Here is a 22,241-nt window from a genome sequence, read left to right as displayed (position 1 = left end):
GGGGCTGCCAACAAGCTACTCTGCTTTGGCCAGCACACGTACATACAGAATTAGGGCAGTGTACTAAATCTTTGCCTTAGATAAAAGATAGCCTAGCTCCACCTCCGAGGTGGTGGGTATACTGGGGTGCTTTTGGGGTGCTATGTGAGGGGGGCACAGTCTGTACTCTCTGTCCCGAGCAGCACTCTTTTTGTAAGATCAGCTCCGTATGTCTTTGTCACAGGAATTCCGGGAATGAGGCCTTGTGACCCCGTACATCCCATAACCCTGCCCCTGCTTCCTGCCTGTGGGGGCTCTAGAGTATTTTTTGGAGAGCTAAATGGTCCATGTTGGGGTATATGTGCCGTATACTCTGGGGTTCTTAATGTTAATGCCATCTGAATCAGGCTTGGCACATAACGATGCCAGGCTGGACAGCTGCGGTGGCACAATACAGTCTGTACTGCGTGTCCATGATTTAGGACTGAGTTTCCCACGGTTTTGTGACTACATGTTCGTGATATCAGTGAAGGGGACAACGGAGGGGGAGGGGGTGTATCCTTCCACATTTCCCTCTAAAAGTCGTCCTCTTCTGTCAACATGTTTATGTCAGAGCCAGTTTCCTCATGATAACCCTTACTACTTCGTTTGTGGTTTCAGCACTGTCATAGTGACACTGGGTAAAAAAAAAATATGACTCTTTTTTTAGTTTTGCTCTTAACAGCCATTAAAATGTCATAGTATCCTCTCTATCGACTGTTCTTTACTAATTTTAAGTTATTTCATGACATTTTCTACATTCATAGTCATTGCCGCATTCAGGAAAAAGTTCTGCTGGTTACCCTTGGAAACAGACAGCAGTTTAGCCCCACCCTGTTGTCATTCATGTGACCTAAAAGCTTAGTTCTAACTGTTATAACTGTCTGATCTCCCACCATGCATTGCTCTCTGGTACCAGGCAACCAGCAGAATTCTCAAATTAGCTTTAGATCTGAATGGAGAAGAACGGTAAGGATTTACAAAGTGAAGGACCGGAAAATAAAGGGGTACCATCAAAATCTTACAGTAAACCCTTATTGCTCCCCGTTCTGTTCTCCGTTGTGTTTTTCTTGAATTGAATGTCACCTCGAGTGATTTAGTCTCATTGTTTGTTTTTTGTTCCCCAGCTACCTCCCCCCGAGTCTCTTCGGAGCTGGAACAAGCTCGGCCTCAGACGAGCGGAGAGGAGGAGCTGCAGTTACAGCTGGCGCTCGCCATGAGCCGAGAGGTGGCTGAACAGGTGAGCCCCGATCCAGCATTACATGAACGATGCACTACATGTCCCAGCATGCCCTGCTCTGCCCAACGCTGTGGCATCATAGAAGTAGCGCGTGCAGTGGGCATAGCTTGAATGTGCCCCACCCTCTTACGCCGTGGGTGATGTGAACCTTTGCAGGGCTCTCCCTCTCCACAACAATTGTCAGACCACCCTTCTTGCCACTAAGGAATGGGATGGGAAGGGTCAGGTTGAACAAGAGTGGGCCGCCATGTCCCGGACTGGGGGACGTATAATAGAGTGGATCAGGAGAGAGATTTGTTCTAATTGCATTGTATATATATCCAGGAGGAGCGCGTCCGCCGTGGGGACGACTTACGACTTCAGATGGCGTTGGAGGAAAGCAGAAAGCACACTATCAAAGTCCCGAAAAAGAAATCGGTAAGACAAGCAGGGTCACCAGTCACATGTCCTATTATGGTCTCTCTCCTGCTCATATGCTGTACCCCCAAAAGAGCGGCCCATGGATCTCTGCATGGCTCGGCAGTCGCTTACTCAGGCCTTGCCCCTGGAATGGCCTCTATAACCTTTATATAACTTTTATAAAACTTTTACCAATATATAAGTGCCTTACGTTATCTTTATAAATTATGTTACGCTATCCAAAAATCGCACTGCGTAATCTGGTCTATGGGTCGGATCAGATATTGCAGTTCTGAGGGGTTTTCACTTCCCTCCCCCACATAAGTGACTATGCTGAAGTTTATCAAAATGAACGGCAAATATGTCATAATTTATTTTTCTTATTCATAATTTGCTTTATATTGACAGCAACCACAGACTTCATTGTTGGACCTCATGAATGCTTTGCCTGCAGGGGCCCCAGCACCAAAGAAGTCAGAACCGTGGGCAGCAGTGTCAGCAACAGCATCAAGTAACCAGAAAGACCCCTGGGGGGCATCGGCTGCCTCATCTGCCGGCATAGATGCCTGGCAGTCTTTTGGTATGTCCTTCAGTAGCCGTCAGATTTATTCCAGGATCTGGTTTTAATTTGTTTTTTTTTTACAATGTTGTGCAGCTCTGCGTACTGGTTGTCGTTGTCAAGTTCTGTGACACGGCTAAAATAAAACGCACTGGACACTGTAAAATACGTATTTACTCACTTTTAGCTACTTGTACTTATTGACGCCCACTGGTGAGTAATGTACTTTGCGGGGGAAGAGATCGCTTCTCTTATTTCTGCCGTAGAAGAGCAGACGTCGCTATTCAGGCTAATGGCTTGACAAACTATAATACTGCCCCCTATGAACAAGAATATAACTACTATAATACTGCCCGTATATACAAGAATATAACTACTATAATACTGCCCCCTGTATACAAGAATATAACTACTATAATACTGACTCCTATATACAAGAATATAACTACTATAATACTGCCCCCTATATACAAGAATATAACTACTATAATACTGCTCCCTATATACAAGAATGTAACTACTATAATACTGCCCCCTATATACAAGAATATAACTACTATAATACTGCCCCCTATATACAAGAATATAACTACTATAATACTGCTCCCTATATACAAGAATACAACTACTATAATACTGCCCCTATATACAAGAATATAACTACTATAATACTGCCCCTATATACAAGAATATAACTACTATAATACTGCCCCCTATATACAAGAATATAACTACTATAATACTGCCCCCTATATACAAGAATATAACTACTATAATACAGCCCCCTATGTACAAGAATATAACTACTATAATACTGCCCCCTATGTACAAGAATATAACTACTATAATGCCTCCTATATACAAGAATATAACTACTATAATACTGCCCCCTGTATACAAGAATATAACTACTATAATACTGCCCCCTATGTACAAGAATATAACTACTATAATACTGCCCCCTATGTACAAGAATATAACTACTATAATGCCTCCTATATACAAGAATATAACTACTATAATACTGCCCCCTATATACAAGAATATAACTACTATAATACTGCCCCCCATATACAAGAATATAACTACTATAATACTGCCCCCTATATACAAGAATATAACTACTATAATACTGCCCCCTATATACAAGAATATAACTACTATAATACTGCCCCCTATATACAAGAATATAACTACTATAATACTGCTCCCTATATACAAGAATATAAATACTATAATACTGCCCCTATATACAAGAATATAACTACTATAATACTGCCCGTATATACAAGAATATAACTACTATAATACTGCCCCCTATGTACAAGAATATAACTACTATAATATTGCCCCCTATATACAAGAATATAACTACTATAATACTGCCCCCCATATACAAGAATATAACTACTATAATACTGCCCCTATATATAAGAATATAAATACTATAATACTGCCCCTATATACAAGAATATAACTACTATAATACTGCCCCCTATGTACAAGAATATAACTACTATAATACTGCCCCCTATATACAAGAATATAACTACTATAATACTGCTCCTATATACAAGAATATAACTACTATAATACTGCTCCTATATACAAGAATATAACTACTATAATACTGCTCCTATATACAAGAATATTACTATAATACTACCCCCTATATACAAGAATATAACTACTATAATACTGCCCCCTATGTACAAGAATATAACTACTATAATGCCTCCTATATACAAGAATATAACTACTATAATACTGCCCCCTGTATACAAGAATATAACTACTATAATACTGCCCCCTATGTACAAGAATATAACTACTATAATACTGCCCCCTATGTACAAGAATATAACTACTATAATGCCTCCTATATACAAGAATATAACTACTATAATACTGCCCCCTATATACAAGAATATAACTACTATAATACTGCCCCCCATATACAAGAATATAACTACTATAATACTGCCCCCTATATACAAGAATATAACTACTATAATACTGCCCCCTATATACAAGAATATAACTACTATAATACTGCCCCCTATATACAAGAATATAACTACTATAATACTGCTCCCTATATACAAGAATATAAATACTATAATACTGCCCCTATATACAAGAATATAACTACTATAATACTGCCCGTATATACAAGAATATAACTACTATAATACTGCCCCCTATGTACAAGAATATAACTACTATAATATTGCCCCCTATATACAAGAATATAACTACTATAATACTGCCCCCCATATACAAGAATATAACTACTATAATACTGCCCCTATATATAAGAATATAAATACTATAATACTGCCCCTATATACAAGAATATAACTACTATAATACTGCCCCCTATGTACAAGAATATAACTACTATAATACTGCCCCCTATATACAAGAATATAACTACTATAATACTGCTCCTATATACAAGAATATAACTACTATAATACTGCTCCTATATACAAGAATATAACTACTATAATACTGCTCCTATATACAAGAATATTACTATAATACTACCCCCTATATACAAGAATATAACTACTATAATACTACCCCCTATATACAAGAATATAACTACTATAATACTGCTCCTATATACAAGAATATAACTACTATAATACTGCTCCTATATACAAGTATATAACTACTATAATACTGCCCACTATATACAAGAATATAACTACTATAATACTGCCTCTATGCACAAGAATATAACTAATATAATACTGCGCCTATATACAAGAATATAACTACTATAATACTGCCCCTATATACAAGAATATAACTACTATAATACTGCCCCTATATACAAGAATATAACTACTATAATACTGTCCCCTATATACAAGAATATAACTACTATAATACTGCCCCCTATGAACAAGAATATAACTACTATAATACTGCCCGTATATACAAGAATATAACTACTATAATACTGCCCCTATATACAAGAATATAACTACTATAATACTACCCCCTATATACAAGAATATAACTACTATAATACTACCCCTATATACAAGACTATAACTACTATAATACTGCCCCCTATATACAAGAATATAACTACTATAATACTGCCCCTATATACAAGAATATATCTACTATAATACTGCTCCTATATACAAGAATATATCTACTATAATACTGCTCCTATATACAAGAATATATCTACTATAATACTGCCCCCTATATACAAGAATATAACAACTATAATACTGCCCCTATATACAAGAATATAACTACTATAATACTGCTCCTATATACAAGAATATAACTACTATAATACTGTCCCTATATACAAGAATATAACTACTATAATACTGCCCCCTATATACAAGAATATAACTACTATAATACTGCCCCCTATATACAAGAATATAACTACTATAATACTGCCCCTATATACAAGAATATAACTACTATAATACTGCTCCTATATACAAGAATATAACTACTATAATACTGCCCCTATATACAAGAATATAACTACTATAATACTGCCCCCTATATACAAGAATATAACTACTATAATACTGCCCCCTGTATACAAGAATATAACTACCATAATACTGCCCCCTAAATACAAGAATATAACTACTATAATACTGCTCCCTATATACAAGAATATAACTACTATAATACTGCCCCTATATACAAGAATATAACTACTATAATACTGCTCCTATATACAAGAATATAACTACTATAATACTGCCCCTATATACAAGAATATAACTACTATAATACTGCCCCCTATATACAAGAATATAACTACCATAATACTGCTCCTATATACAAGAATATAACTACTATAATACTGCTCCTATATACAAGAATATAACTACTATAATACTGCCCCCTATATACAAGAATATAACTACTATAATACTGCCCCTATATACAAGAATATAACTACTATAATACTGCTCCTATATACAAGAATATAACTACTATAATACTGCTCCTATATACAAGAATATAACTACTATAATACTGCCCCTATGTACAAGAATATAACTACTATAATACTGCCCCTATATACAAGAATATAACTACTATAATACTGCTCCTATATACAAGAATATAACTACTATAATACTGCTCTCTATATACAATAATATAACTACTATAATACTGCCCCCTATATACAAGAATATAACTACTATAATACTGCCCCTATATACAAGAATATAACTACTATAATACTGCCCCTATATACAAGAATATAACTACTATAATACTGCTCCTATATACAAGAATATAACTACTATAATACTGCCTCCTATATACAAGAATATAACTACTATAATACTGCCCCTATATACAAGAATATAACTACTATAATACTATACCCTATATACAAGAATATAACTACTATAATACTGCTCCTATATACAAGAATATAACTACTATAATACTGCCCCCTATATACAATAATATAACTACTATAATACTGCCAGCTATATACAGGAATATAACTACTATAATACTGCCCCCTATATACAGGAATATAACTATTATAATACTGCCCCCTATATACAAGAATATAACTACTATAATACTGCTCCTATATACAAGAATATAACTACTATAATACTGCTCCTATATACAAGAATATAACTACTATAATACTGCCCCTATATACAAGAATATAACTACTATAATACTGCCCCTATATACAAGAATATAACTACTATAATACTGCCCCTATATACAAGAATATAACTACTATAATACTGCCCCTATATACAAGAATATAACTACTATAATACTGCTCCTTCTATACAAGAATATCACTACTATAATGCTCTCCCCTATATACAAGAATATAACTGCTATAATACTGCCCCCTATATACAAGAATATAACTACTATAATACTGCTCCTATATACAAGAATATAACGACTATAATACTGCCCCTATATACAAGAATATAACTACAATAATACTGCTCCTTCTATACAAGAATATAACTACTATAATGCTGTCCCCTATATACAAGAATATAACTACTATAATGCTGTCCCCTATATACAAGAATATAACTGCTATAATACTGCCCCCTATATACAAGAATATAACTACTATAATACTGCTCCTATATACAAGAATATAACTGCTATAATACTGCCCCCTATATACAAGAATATAACTACTATAATACTGCTCCTATATACAAGAATATAACTACTATAATACTGCCCCCTATATACAAGAATATAACTACTATAATACTGCCTCCTATATACAAGAATATAACTACTATAATACTGCCCCTATATACAAGAATATAACTACTATAATACTGCTCCCTATATACAAGAATATAACTACTATAATACTGCCCCCTATGTACAAGAATATAACTACTATAATACTGCTCCCTATATACAAGAATATATCTCCTATAATACTGCCCCCTATATACAAGAATATAACTACTATAATACTGCTCCCTATATACAAGAATATAACTACTATAATACTGCTCCCTATATACAAGAATATAACTACTATAATACTGCTCCCTATGTACAAGAATATAACTACTATAATACTGCCCCCTATATACAAGAATATAACTACTATAATACTGCCCCCTATATACAAGAATATAACTACTATAATACTGCCCCTATATACAAGAATATAACTAATATAATACTGCCCCCTATATACAAGAATATAACTACTATAAGGGCATGTTCACACGTGGCGGAATTGCTGTGGAATTCCGCTGCGGACAGTCTGTCCATTGGTTTCCACACCTTTTTAGTTATCTTCATGCAGACGTTGCGGACCATAGGTTGCGGTGTGGAATTTGGTGTCCGCAGCATACACTGGCTGTTGCGGACTTGATGTGTACTAGTGGCGTAATTTCTCCATGGACTTCAATGGAGTTGAAAAATTCCCCAATGAAATCCACAGACGTCATGTGTGTTGCGTTGCGGATTGGTTTTACGAACAGGATATTTCTTCATTCTGGCTGGACCTATGTGTTTCGAGGTCTACAGCCAGACTGAGATGAAATGTTTTAAAAGATAGCAGCATGTACTCTTCACCTGAATACGCAACGGCGAATCCGCAGCAATTTACTGCACATTTTAGGCAAAGCCGCAACGGAATCTGCAACGCAGATTATGTGCGGCATTGATGCGGACAGTGTAGCTGGACAAGTTTGCTTATTGTTCTCGTAGCTCATTATATAGTGGTTGACTAGCCGGCCACCTGCCCCTCGGGTTACTCGTACGATACACAGGAGCTTAGTGTTGGAGTCCGCCTGACATGACATCATTCATTTGGAAAGTTTCTTGGCGATTCTGACACATTCCTCCATGTAAGGTCACAATGTTGCAGCAGAAAAAAGATCTTGCTGGAATTTGAAGGAGGCCTCGGTCCAGGACATACGCACAAGTGTCTGAACACATGTCTGACTCAGAGCTACCTTAAAAAAAGCCCTCATTGTATGATTAAACCAACAATTCCCGTAACCGGACAAAAACAGAAGGCCGGTGGGATGACTTATCTCATCTTCGGAACTCCTAGCGTCAATTTTAGGAATTTTATATGGGGGGTGGGTTATGGTTGTGTCCCTGTTTATGTATTGACTGCTCATAGTTGTGTGATGAACTTATTTATTTAGCAGGTACAAAACCCCCTGCCAAAAGCGATCCCTGGGGAACAAGTTCGGCTTCTACGCAGTCTCTTCCAAAAAAACAGGATCCCTGGGCACCACCGGTGGCGGGAGCAACTAATTCCACAGCGGACCCTTGGGGACCTGCTCCTGGAGTTAAAACAAGTACAAGTACAGGTGGGAAAGCTCAGTCAGGTAGAGGATGTGGATGAAATATATAAAAGGTTACATTTCCAATGCCCAAAAAAATCTGACGGATCCCTTATTTTCATTAAAGGGGCTTCCCTGTGTCAAGTCTGTAGGGGTTGGATGTTTACTTTCACTGACAGCAAGCAGACATTTTGAAATTGGTGAAGAGTTGATACACATGAACTTTTGATACGCAATAATATTTTTTTTTTTACATAAAACTTGAAAAATACCCTTTTAATTACCTTTGTTTTTACGAACAGGAGGTTCCGCTTTTGACCCCTTCAGCAATTTAAATGGGACGGCGAAAGATGATTTCTCCGAGTTTGACAGCCTGAGATCCACCTCCAAAGTATCGGGTAAATCACGTAGTTAGAAGCCTAAAAAAAAAAAAAAATTGATGTTTCTGGAGTTTGATGGCCAAAAATATTGGAATATTGGTATAATGGTCTGACGGCTCAGATGCGCAGTACTGTGGTCAGTCCACCAGTCAGTCCTGTTAATAGTATTTTGACCATATTGCTATGGATAGGAGGACTGACAAAGGACAATTCACAGGACGGATTGTAGGGCTATGCACTGAAAGACTGAACTTAATACTATGCACAGGTGCACTAACAACGGACTATTCAGAGGACTGAATGTAGGGCTATACACAGGAAGACTGACCATACTGCTACACACAGGAGTACTCAGTCTTCATGTGCATAGCCCTACATTCAGTTCTGCAAATAGTCCTTTGTCAGGTCTTCTGTGCGCACTATAGTTAGTCCTTCTGAGCATAGCCCCTACATTCAGTCCTGTGAGTAGTCCTTTGTCAGTTCTTCTGTACGCAGCACTATAGTTAGTCCTTCTGAGCATAGCCATATGGTCAGTCTTGTGAATAGTCCTGTCAGCTCTCCTGTGTGCAGTACTATGGTTAGACTTTCTGTGCATAGCCCTACAGTCAGTCCTGTGAATAGTCTTTTGTTAGTCCACCTGTGCATAGTATTATGGTCATTCTTTCAGTGCATAGCCCTACAGTCAGTCTTGTGAAGTCCTTTGCCAGTTCTGTGCGCAGCACTATAGTTAGTCCTTCTGTGCATAGCCCTAGTCAGTCCTGTGAATAGTCCTTTGCCAGTTCTCCTGTGCGCAGCACTATAGTTAGTCCTTCTGTGCATAGCTCTACAGTCAGTCCTGTGAATAGTCCTTTGTTAGTCCACCTGTGCATAGTATTGTGGTCATTCTTTCAGTGCATAGCCCTACAGTCAGTCTTCTTGTGGTTCTTCTATGAATAACCCTACGGTCAGGCCTCCCATGCATAGCCCTGCGGTCAGTCGTTTAATACACCTCCATCTCTCATCGTACTCTGGTGCCATCGGTCAGTAGCAGCTGCAAAAGCTGATTAATTCCGTCAATGCGTCCCTCTTACAAAGTTAAACACAACTTGTTTTCCATCCAGAACATTCCTCTGGCGACTGAGACTGTGTAAGAATTTTCTTCCTGGAAAGTGCATGGTGAAATGTGATGCGTCCCAGGTGCCGGGGAGAGTGGAACATCTGGTAGATTCCCCGGTTGTACATGTACGGCAGCTCTGAATGGGGTGTTGGGTCACGGGTCACACATGTGCGGTGTAGTTTTGGGACATGCAGAAAGGAAAGGAAGAGGCCCGTTGTCCAAACCTGAAGACATATGTTATGTAATGTGCTGCAGCTGGAGACTTTACCTTAAATTACATACAGCATGTTTACTATAAGGCTGAGTTCACACGTCGCAGATTTGGTTGCGGTTTTGACGCAGAGCTCACCCTTTTGCATTGCAACGGGTAAAATCTGCGCTGAAAGTCTGAGTCAAATCCGCGACGTGTGAACTCAGCCTAAAGCTCGTCTTCATTTAAGGGGGTTCTCCGGCTGTTATTATGTACCCTTTGGTATACATTAAAAAATGTGAAAACTATTTATTAATATGTCGCTTCTATACGGAGATATGATCACTTGAATTTACAGGCCCGAAGCCTGAGGCTGCACTACTGAGAAATTCTGATGACAACATGCGTTCTGTCAGGTGCTGTGCTCTCTGTGTGGAGCCAAATTCTTACGTTCTTATGTTTTCTCTTTCAGCCGACTCCATATCAACTTTATCCTCCTTGCGCAGTGGCACCACAAGTCCTGATCTCTTTGATTCCCAGATCACCACTAGCACCAGCAAACAAACCATAGCTCGGAAAACCCCGGAGTCCTTCCTGGGACCGAACGCTGCCTTAGTGAACTTGGAGACACTGGTTACCATGCCTACTCCGCCTGCCCCTACGTTCAACCCGTTCTTTGCATCAGGTAGGAGTCAAGTGGTATTTCAGAATTATATACGCAAAATCATTTAGTGATTGTTTCGCTGAGATTAGGCAAGGCTCATTTGACAACTCGTGGTGACATCACGATAACTTATCTGTCATTTTACATAGGACTGCGGGTGCATCTATGTGGCGATGCACCAACAAGTTCAGCTCTGCTACATATATTTATATATTAAGGGTGTAGGACCTTTTAGAAGAGATGTCAAGTATAAAATATGCTAGCACTTGGGTGAGTAATTTAAAGGGTAAATAAACTTTGGAAAAACTTTTGACATGTTATAGTGATATGTCAGAAGTTTTGATTGGTGGGGTCCGAGAATTGAGACCCCCCACCGATCGTTAAAACTAAGCGGCAGAAGCGCTCGGGTGAGCGCTGAGTCACTTCGTTTCTGATCGGCTTATCTCGGAAAGCAGAACAGTTGGCGTACGGGCCCATAGCCTTTCTTTTAAGCCCGTACACCAATTGTTCGGCGTTACGAAAGTTTAGTTACGGAAGTTTAGTTACCCTTTCAGATTCCTTTATAAAGGTTGAGGCTCAGTTTTGGAGGCTCCAAATTTCCCCACAGCTGTACCCTTAAAGCTAAGTTTTTTTTGCTGCCTGCAGCCACCACTAGGGGGAGCTTACTGAAGACGGATTAATTGTTGGCATTCAATGAGATCTGTCTTCCCCTAGTGGCAGCTGAAGGTACCACAATTTTATCATTTAACGTTATGTCTAAGCAGGGAATTTGGAGCTCTGTATCAGAAATAAAGAGCACCGACCTCTATAAAGAAATACTATGAAGCGCAGAATTAAGGGCCGAAAAGGGACACTGGCGAAAACTGGCACTGGGCTCATGTGTTGTCATTATGGAGCATGGCACAGATGAGCGACCTGTAGGAATGTAAGGAGCCACAATGCGGCTTGTGAATACTGATCAAGCAGAGTATAAAGGAGATTTGACCCTTTTAGATCTGGACCAGCAGCGGACAAAGCCCTTTAGTGTCTGGAGCGGGTCTATGTGGGGGGGGGGGGTCCAGCATTGTGTTGACTTGTAGTGTCATCCGTCCCTGCAGTACTGAATAGCAAGTAAGTTCATCTTATCCTAAATACTCCTGAAGCTCATGACCCGCCCCCGGCCCCCCGGGACGTCCATGTGTATCCTATGGGCTGTGGAGGAGGCTCCCCCCGTTTCAGAGACTTTGTAATTGGCCCTGGCACCAGGCCAGGGGGCTCTTAATACTGGAGAAAGTTTCTTTCCTGTGTTTTTCCTGTCTGCCTGGAAATCGGAAATGACCTGTTTACATTTGGGATTCCTGAAATACCTTGTAAGCCGCCCACAGTCCCTCCAGTCAGAGCAGCATAAAGAGGCCTCTCACAAATCCAGGACAGTCTCTCCTCGGACCCACAGGAACTTCCGAAGGGGCGTCAAGCATCTTTTTCTCGTTTTAGAACAATTTAATTATTTCATGTGTTGTTCCGGCTCCTGAGATACATGGGGCTCGCACACCCCTTGTTATAGGACATCTGCTGCGGGATATTCTGTGGGAAGAGATCACGCACAATCCTAAAGCGCAAGTCCTGCCTCGGTACATGGGTGCTATATATACTATATATGACCCTACCCTAAATTTAAAGGGGACCTGTCCCCACTTTTATCCCTTGGAAATAAACATGGGAGAGTGTGGACAAGACTGGGGGCCACCTCTTTCATTTTACGGGAGCCTCAAAATTTCTTGCTGTTAATGCAAATGATGCTTGCAGTAGTCCCAGGCCGAGAGGAGTCCGACTCTACTGGTCATGTGCTGCTATTCAGCCAATCGCATGACAAAGATTCAGCCCTATCTGATTGGCTGGAAAGCTGCACATGACTAGTAGAGTAGGACTCCCCTCTGCCTGGGACTCCGCTGTGGGACGTCCATGACCATTTATTTATTACTTTTCTTCTTTCAGGAACTCCTGCGCAAGGATCTACGCCAGTCGTTAACCCTTTCCAGGTAAACCAGCCACAAGCGCTCACCTTGAACCAGCTGCGTTCCAGCCCAATGATGGGAGTCAGCCCGTCCTTTAACGCAGTGCCAGCCGTGGCTCCAGAGGTCTCCGTATCACCGCCATTATTTGGGATGTCCACATTACCTGCCGTACCGCCAACGGGACTGGGGATTAACATGAACATGGCAGCCACCTTGCCCCACCACAGTTCCGCCATCGCCCCCTCGGCAGCCCAAGCCATGAACGCCACCAATCCTTTCTTGCTATGAAGGCGGCAGGATATTGTCTATCAAGTACAGTAAACACTACGCACCGCTAAACTGTTGTCGTCTTCTTCCAGTCCCGAGAGTAACGTCTGGCGGTTCCGTCCTTCGGGGGCAGGGGTGGTGTGGGCCCGAGGGGCAAGCCTCTAGCCAAGGATGATGAGTTCCGGCGTTCTATCACTTCCGATTTAACATGGACACCAAAGCTGGACCTCGGCTTCCCGTCTTTCACTTGTCACGTTAATCTAAGTGGATCGTGGTCTTCGTTTCCACCGAGGCTCCGTCACTCACACTGGGATTCGAGGCTTGTTTACACCGCGCTGGAAAGGAAAACCGAAATATGGATTTGTAATATTTGTCCCTTTGAGGAGACGCTGGTTTGGACTGAGTATTTCTAAAGACAGAAAGTCTATCCTGTTACGTAAAGAAAAACCGCGGTGATGCGGACCGGACGAGAGAATGCGTCGTGCGCCTACGACATGATTTACACGGTTACGTTACCCTTCCCGATGTCCTGTGGGTTTGAATGCGCCTGTAATGGAGACGAGTTTCTGATCAGATCTTGGCTCCGTGATCTAACAGACGAAGGCTTAAAACAGCGCCGTGTGGCCATCTTGTAAGGTGGATTAAAGGGGTTTTCCGACTTTATGTCGATAAAGCGAAATCATTGTCTTTTGAAATGTTCAGCAGCTTTCTAATATGCTTTGTGCTTAAATGTCTCAGCATTTTCAAGACCTCTGCTTGCTGTCAGTTAAGAACACTACTGTTTTTACATCCAGAGGCCAAAAAAACAAACAGACAGTACAGATGTAATACTTCTCACCGCTTGCTAGTTGTATGCGGTCTAGACAATTCTCTGTGAGCTGAGCAGTCTCCAGACTGAGACATATTACCTGCACTGATACATTGTAACAAACGGGTCAGCAGAGACATTTCAGCTGCTGATGTGTTTAGCTCACAGTGGATTGTCCAGGCTGGATAATATTGTAACAAGACATCGGCTGTGTGAGCAGAAATAGATCTAGATCGGATTTCAGCTTCTGGGCGTAAGCAAGACTATTTCCATTCACTAACAGCAAGCAGAGATCTTGAAGATACTAGGAAGATTTACATAAAATCGGAAAAACCCTTTAAATGTCATGTCCATGCAGCCCATGAGTATGATGGATGGTTCTTATGAGCGGTGGGGTCCACGGAGAAGCGTTACATAATGGGTGTAGGTATCATGACATCACGGTTGCAGCGCGGCCTGTGCTAGACGGTGACCGTTGGTGCGCGCTGAGTGGCATATTTTCAATGAAAACGAGACACCAGGTTTCTCCGTAATCATACCTCCCAACAATTGAATATCCACTTGCTAAAAATGATTAAGCTCCAGCCATATTCCACCCAGAAACGCCAACAAATCCACCCAAAAACGACCGCTTTGGGACATATTTGTATAAGCCCCACCCACTTTAATGCTCAAGTCACGTGACAATCCTGCAAAAACGGGACGGTTGAGAGGTGTGCGTAATTTCAGAAGATTGTTATACTAGAATGACTTGTAAGTGAATGCGGGGCCGCGGCGGTCACATGACTTTTTCCATTTAATCCTATTGGGCCGAATGGAACTCAAATCGCTCTCCACCCCGGGACTCGCTGTTGATTCAGCCACACCCCTGTGCTGATTGGCTGCATTCATGGACATTTCTCCATCTGACAAAATGGCCGCCATTAGAAAAAAAATCTTTGCTGCTTTAATCTGTCGTGGTCGGGCGGCCATACTGACTGGTGAACTGGCGTCATCCATTGGAGGATAGTGACCCAATGTATGACATCTAGTATGAAAGACAAAATGGCAGCGTTGCTCATAGCAACCAATCAGATCACTGCTCACATGAAATGGCAGCTGATTGGTTGCTATGGACATGCATTGCCTGCGCCGGTAAATAAGCGCCAGTGATGTCCGCACACTCCCCTCTCGCTCGCTTCATTCTTATGATTTTCTTGTCACCATTAGACGCTCCGATCTCATCCTGTTTTGCCTTTTGTTGGTTCTTTTATTTTATACGAGTGAAATGTGGATTTTCAGGGATTTAAAGTCATTTCAGTTTTATAATTTAGCCAAAAAAAAAAAAAAAAAGCAAATTTCACAGGAAAAACATTTATTTTCCTAAAAGAAAACTCCATATTTGTTATACTACATGGCTGCAAATTGGTGCACAGGAAAAAGGTATTATAACCATATAAAACGTTGGTTACTAGGAGCCTGCAGCACAATGTTCCTGTGCACCAGTTTTATAAACGCTACGTTATTTCTCACTAAGGGAAAGGTTTCTCCACCCGTGTCCCCATGATAACACTTCCTGTCCCAATGCTTTGGCAGCTCAGTGTTACGATAGTAACACTGGGCCTCATTGCATCCAATCAGGTGTGTGCTTTTATTTTCATAGAAAACTGGTTTATAATTGGTTGCTATGCGCCCATGAGTCCCTATGATAACACTTATTTGTCAAAAGACGGGCAGGAAGTGTTGTCGTGGGGGCATAGGCATTAATCTCTGATATCTCAGCCCTGGAATGAGATACTCCGCTTTTTTCACGTTAGATACTAATGTACTTATTGAGCGGATCCTGCCCTGGAATCAGCTGTACCCGCAATCCTGACAGTCGGTAATCCAGCCCTATATTATAAACGTATAAACTACGAATGTAGTCAACAGATCAGGACGACGGCGTCCACCCCATTAGTGAGATTTAGTGGCACAGCTGTCCATAGCAACCAATCAGATTACAGCTTTCATTTTCTGACCTGCACTGAAAAAAAATGACAGCCAATCAGGGATCGGAATGTTTGTGGGAATCGGGGAAAATGTCCGTGCTTCTGCCAGACGTCTCGTTCATAGTCGTTGCTTGTGGGCTGAAATATTTTTAGGTCATTAATCTGAACGACATACACAATGAGATTTAGAAGAGCAGTTCCTCATAGCAACCAATCCGGTCGCTTCTTTCATTTTTAACATGGCCTCTGAAAATTAAGAGCTGGAATCTGATTGGTTGCTATGGGAAACTGCTCCACTTTTTCAGTTTTGATAAATCTTTCCCAATCTGTCTCTACAGGCGGCAAACAAACCCCCAATGTTTACATCTGGTAATCAGCAGAAATATATCATTAGCGTCCAAAAATGTATTTTGTTTATAATTTTAAATATTTTTTTTTCAAATATTTTAAAAAAAGAACGTTTTCCCTGTAAAAATGAAATCACTATTAAATATAAGTCCCAGAGTCCTCCCCCTCTGTCAAGTTGTATTCTGTCATGTTTCCTAGTTGTTTCTGGAAAAGCTGGGTGACAACCAATATGGCCGCCATGGCAGCTTCCACAGACTGGAAAAGCTGGGTGACAACCAATATGGCCGCCATGGCAGCTTCCACAGACTGGAAAAGCTGGGTGACAACAAATATGGCCGCCATGGCAGCTTCCACAGACTGGAAAAGCTGGGTGACAACAAATATGGCCGCCATGGCAGCTTCCACAGACTGGAAAACCTGGGTGACAACTAATATGGCCGCCATGGCAGCTTCCACAGACTGGGAAAGCTGGGTGACAACAAATATGGCCGCCATGGCAGCTTCCACAGACTGGAAAAGCTGGGTGACAACAAATATGGCCGCCATGGCAGCTTCCACAGACTGGAAAACCTGGGTGACAACTAATATGGCCGCCATGGCAGCTTCCACAGACTGGGAAAGCTGGGTGACAACAAATATGGCCGCCATGGCAGCTTCCACAGACTGGAAAACCTGGGTGACAACTAATATGGCCGCCATGGCAGCTTCCACAGACTGGGAAAGCTGGGTGACAACAAATATGGCCGCCATGGCAGCTTCCACAGACTGGAAAACCTGGGTGACAACTAATATGGCCGCCATTACAGCTTTCACAGACTGGGAAAGCTGGGTGGCAACTAATATGTCTATCGTGACAGCTTCTACAGACTGGAAAAGCTTGATAACAACCCCCATGGAACCTGTCATGGCGGCCATAGTGGTTGTCACTTTTCCCACATATAACTAAGAAACTGATCATTTTTAATAATTTGACAGAAAGGGACTCAAAGATTGATGATTTTTTTTTCTTTTTTTGCAGCGAACTGTTCTTTATATCTTTATTAATATGAAAATTTAATCTCTAGCATTCTAGTAAAAGGCAGGGGCCTATAAATTAGAAAATTATTTCGAGGGATTCTCCAGAAGCCCCTTCATTTAAAAATAAATAAATCTGATCATGTGACTGTGATCGCCACAATCAGACGGTAACAAGCGATGCTGTTACGAAGTATCGAGCTTACTTTCGATCATTTTTCGGGCTGTAAACGGCCGAAAAATCGGAAGCAGAACGCCTCCAAACATCTGTACATTGATTGCAATGGGAAAAACAATATTCTGTTCCGACGGGCAGTTTTTTTACGCGGCCTTTTTGAAAAACGGCCGCGAAGAAGTGCATGTCACTTCTTGCGACGTTTTTGGAGCCGTTTTTCATAGACTCTATAGAAAAACAGATCCAAGAACGGACGTAAAAAACGCACCGAAAAGCGCGAGTGGCTTTTCTGTTTTCCCTAGAAAACAGCTCCGTATATTCAGACGTTTTTTGTTAAGCGTGTGAACATACCCTAAGGGTATGTTCACGCGACAACGCAAAATACGTCTGAAATTATGGAGCTGTTTTCAGGCGTTTTTGCATGTACTCGCGGATTTTGCGACGTTTTTTTACGGACATAATTGGAGCTGTTCTCCATTGGAGTCCATGAAAAACGGCTCCAAAAAACGTCCCAAGAAGTGTCCTGCACTTCTTTGACGTGGGCGTAATTTTACGCGCCGTCTTTTGACAGCGACGCCTAAAATGACACCTCGTCTGAACAGAACATCGTAAAACCCAATGCAAGTAAAGGGCAGATGTTTGCAGACGTAATGGAGCCGTCTTTTCAGGCGTTATTCGAGGCGTAAAACGCCTGAATTACGTCTGAAAATAGGTCGTGTGCACACACCCTACACGAAGCGAAAGCCACTCCGACATGTTTTTCCGAACGCAGTTTTGGCAGGTGAAACCGCATGGCGCCGTGGTTTTCGGCCAAACAGCAGCGGATACACGTGGTCTGACCCTTTTAGGTCATTATTACCCCCAGTTCCAGATCATCTGTGACAGAATATTCATCTTACGTTTTTAACCCCTTATTTTTAATCGTCAGTATAACAAGGCCCAGGGGAAAATGGCGGTTACTCGCGGCTCAATTATCGCACCGTTGGATTTCTTTCGATCCAAAATCGCGGGTGCATGAATCAACATGTAAATATGCGATTTTATGCACCACTATAAAATAATATTTGTATGTCATCTAGTTCAATCGGATAGTGCAATAATTGGCGCATTTATCATCGCCATGGAGCCCGGAAGGAGAAAATCAAAGCGTCCACGATTTGGACAATTAATTTGTTAAACCGTACGCCTGAAATTATTCTATTCCTCCAAAAGAATCAAATTATTGTTATGTTTTCTTTTTAATGCCGGGTTCACACAGCGCGAATTGCGCAATTTTTTTTTTTATCTAAGAGAAATAAATTCTTTCCTTTGTATTCAATCTCAATTTATGGTAAAAAAAAAATTTACTAAAAATTCAGCGCGCTGTGTGAACCCGGGTATGTAAATCCCGTGTTTTGTTGCATTGATGATTTTCATTATGGCGGTTGCGATATCCCGCTGTCACATGTTCTGTGTACCGCTCGGCTCTGCCACGTCTAAGTTATTTTTTTCTTTTGTATTTACTCCACTTAAAGTCCTATTTTTACGACAAGATGAACTCTGAGACTTTTCTATGAATGCTGATATAAAGGCCGAATATGAATACACCTGTCGTGGACTCAGAATGAGAGTTGTAGTCTCATACAAGAGAACACCCATGACCTCCCTGGGATCCCAGTCTCTGATCTTTTTGTCATTTGCAAACATACAACAACTTGACTATAGATACATAGCTACTCACACATACAGATATAGCAGAGCTGAGTGTGTCATTTGTTTCTTTTGAAGGAATTACTGCAGGATTCTTGCTAAATGACAAACTTAACTCTGCTACATCCATATATTTATTATGTACTGTATATATACACTTTGGAAGCTTGGATACATAAATGTATATACATGCACAATCGGTGTAACGGTGTATTGCTCTTAGCCATGACTTGTCACACCGACGGCTGGATGTCCCAATTTTGTGTAACGGTATACGATATTGGTCGGTATGTTGGCGCCAACATCTTTGTATGGTCCTCCAGCCGTGAAGGTATAGCGATGTCTCACTAATTCTGCATAGGAGAGTAGTGCATTGTGGGAGCTCAGATAACAAAAACACAGCTCGAATCCAGACAACCGTAGTAGACGTCCATTCACGACACACGGACGCATGCATTTCAATGGGGCCGTTCACGCGGCCGTCGTTTCAACGGACCGTGTAAAGGGTCAGTTGAAAAATAGAACAAGTCCTATTATCTTCCGTATTCACAGATCCCTCCATAGACTCAAGTTTATGGGGATCCGTGAAAACGGGATTCGCATGGGTGCAACTCGGACGTGAAAAACGGCCGTTTTTCACGTCCGACTTTGCACTCGTTCGTGTGAATCCGGCCTTAAAGGATTATTCCCATCCTGGACATTTATGACATAACCGCAGGATATGCCCGAAATGTCCAATACATTTGTGTCCCACCTCCGGGACCTGCACTTATCTCTATTACAGGGCCCCCTAACCCCAATCCTACATTCTGCTGCTGGGCTTCGGCCACGGTTTGACAAGGTGGCCGGGTTTTTCCGTAAACAGCCGAGCGGGTTTTGCTACTCTCGGAAGTCCCATAGAAGTGAATGGAAGTTACGGAAACAACGTAGCAGAGCCAGCTATGTTGTTTCCTGGAAGTCAGGAGCTCTAGAGGAAGTGTAGCCCGCTCTGCTACACTGTTTATGGAACTTACATTAATTTTATGGGAGTTCCAGAAACAGCCCGGCCGCCCCGTCATAAGACTTTTTCTATTTCTTTTTATTTCACTCTTTATTGGGGTTCACCGTGCGGGATAAATAATTTTATATTGTAATAGTTTGAACATTTACGGACGTGGCGATATCAATGATGTTTATTTTTTAGATTTTTTAAGAAAAATCAGCAGCAGCTCTACCGTGTGAAGACCCCAGCAAACAGCGCCCAATATCTCAGCTTCCTAGACTCAGTGCACTGAGATTTAAACCCATATCCCCCATTTGTCAAGAATTGCAAACTGTGTCCCCTAAGGAGAGGTGGATAACTCCCTGCCCCCATGATCATTACTCTAGGTCACAGTGTCCAGAATGAAACTTCTGCACCCCCACCTTCTTAAAGGGCTAGTCACTATCTATTTTGATACTTGGGGCCCACACTTTCCCACAGAGATGTCTCCGAACACAAAGGAAGAAACAACTAAGGTCAATGTCTCTTTAAGACTAATATATATATATTGTTTTCTCACAATTTTGTTACATTTTAATGGGCTTCAAACCTTACGTCCTGCAGCGAGGGATAACTGCGGCCGCTTTCCTGTCTTTACAATTAGCCAAAGCCCCACAGCCATTAGCAGCGGCCTATTGATTAATTGTCAAGCTGCAGCAATTAAGAATCATGTGGAGTAATTGACAGTGATTTGCGTCCTGCCTGAGGGAGCACTCGAATATAATTCACCACCATTACCTCAAGTGATTCATGTAAAAGGTTGACTGAGCCATGAGATCTGCAGTGACACCGCCGCTTATCCTCCAAATGTGACCAAATAATTTGTTACTAAATTTGTTTACTCAGGATTATAATCCGAGGACACGCTAGGAAATTCCAGTATTATCAACCTCTTCTGCAATAGAGGCTGCTATACTGGTAGTGTCATACATAAGTGTCATACATAATAGTGTCATACATAATAGTGTTATACATAATAGTGTTATACATAATAGTGTCATACATAATAGTGTTATACATAATAGTGTTATACATAATAGTGTCATACATAATAGTGTCATACATAATAGTGTTATACATAATAGTGTTATACATAATAGTGTCATACATAATAGTGTTATACATAATAGTGTTATACATAATAGTGTCATACATAATAGTGTTATACATAATAGTGTCATACATAATAGTGTTATACATAATAGTGTCATACATAATAGTGTTATACATAATAGTGTTATACATAATAGTGTTATACATAATAGTGTCATACATAATAGTGTTATACATAATAGTGTCATACATAATAGTGTCATACATAAGTGTCATACATAATAGTGTTATACATAATAGTGTCATACATAATAGTGTTATACATAATAGTGTCATACATAATAGTGTCATACATAATAGTGTCATACATAATAGTGTCATACATAAGTGTCATACATAATAGTGTTATACATAATAGTGTTATACATAATAGTGTCATACATAATAGTGTTATACATAATAGTGTTATACATAATAGTGTCATACATAATAGTGTCATACATAATAGTGTCATACATAATAGTGTTATACA

At 40.6% G+C, this 22,241-nt stretch overlaps 2 protein-coding genes across 8 annotated transcripts in view; one reads left to right on the top strand and one right to left on the bottom strand.

Moving 5' to 3' along the window:
- Nucleotides 1-9,409, bottom strand: part of GRAP (GRB2 related adaptor protein) — a 100,972-nt gene extending 91,563 nt beyond the window's left edge. For 3 of the 4 annotated variants that reach the window (XM_075830607.1, XM_075830611.1, XM_075830609.1), the window contains exon 1: nt 9,325-9,409. The gene's annotated coding sequence lies outside the window, so the exon portion shown is untranslated. The remainder of the gene's footprint in view (nt 1-9,324) is intronic. The other variant, XM_075830608.1, reaches the window with a different exon arrangement.
- EPN2 (epsin 2) overlaps nt 1-19,528 on the top strand; it is a 41,018-nt gene extending 21,490 nt beyond the window's left edge. For 2 of the 4 annotated variants that reach the window (XM_075830602.1, XM_075830605.1), the window contains 7 exons: nt 1,146-1,258; nt 1,583-1,675; nt 2,066-2,237; nt 8,903-9,067; nt 9,343-9,438; nt 11,179-11,391; nt 13,345-15,667. In XM_075830602.1, coding sequence (XP_075686717.1) covers nt 1,146-1,258; nt 1,583-1,675; nt 2,066-2,237; nt 8,903-9,067; nt 9,343-9,438; nt 11,179-11,391; nt 13,345-13,652 — 1,160 coding nt within the window. In that variant the 3' untranslated portion in view covers nt 13,653-15,667. Of the gene's footprint in view, nt 1-1,145; nt 1,259-1,582; nt 1,676-2,065; nt 2,238-8,899; nt 9,068-9,342; nt 9,439-11,178; nt 11,392-13,344 lie in introns of all 4 variants that reach the window. The other 2 variants (XM_075830601.1, XM_075830604.1) reach the window with 2 other exon arrangements.
- Nucleotides 19,529-22,241: the final 2,713 nt, after the last annotated feature.

Source organism: Rhinoderma darwinii, chromosome 6, assembly GCF_050947455.1.
Source record: "Rhinoderma darwinii isolate aRhiDar2 chromosome 6, aRhiDar2.hap1, whole genome shotgun sequence".
In the NCBI taxonomy this organism is placed as follows: domain Eukaryota; kingdom Metazoa; phylum Chordata; class Amphibia; order Anura; family Rhinodermatidae; genus Rhinoderma; species Rhinoderma darwinii.
Note: the sequence above shows the minus strand (reverse complement) of the source record. Positions and strands in the feature narration are given on the sequence as shown.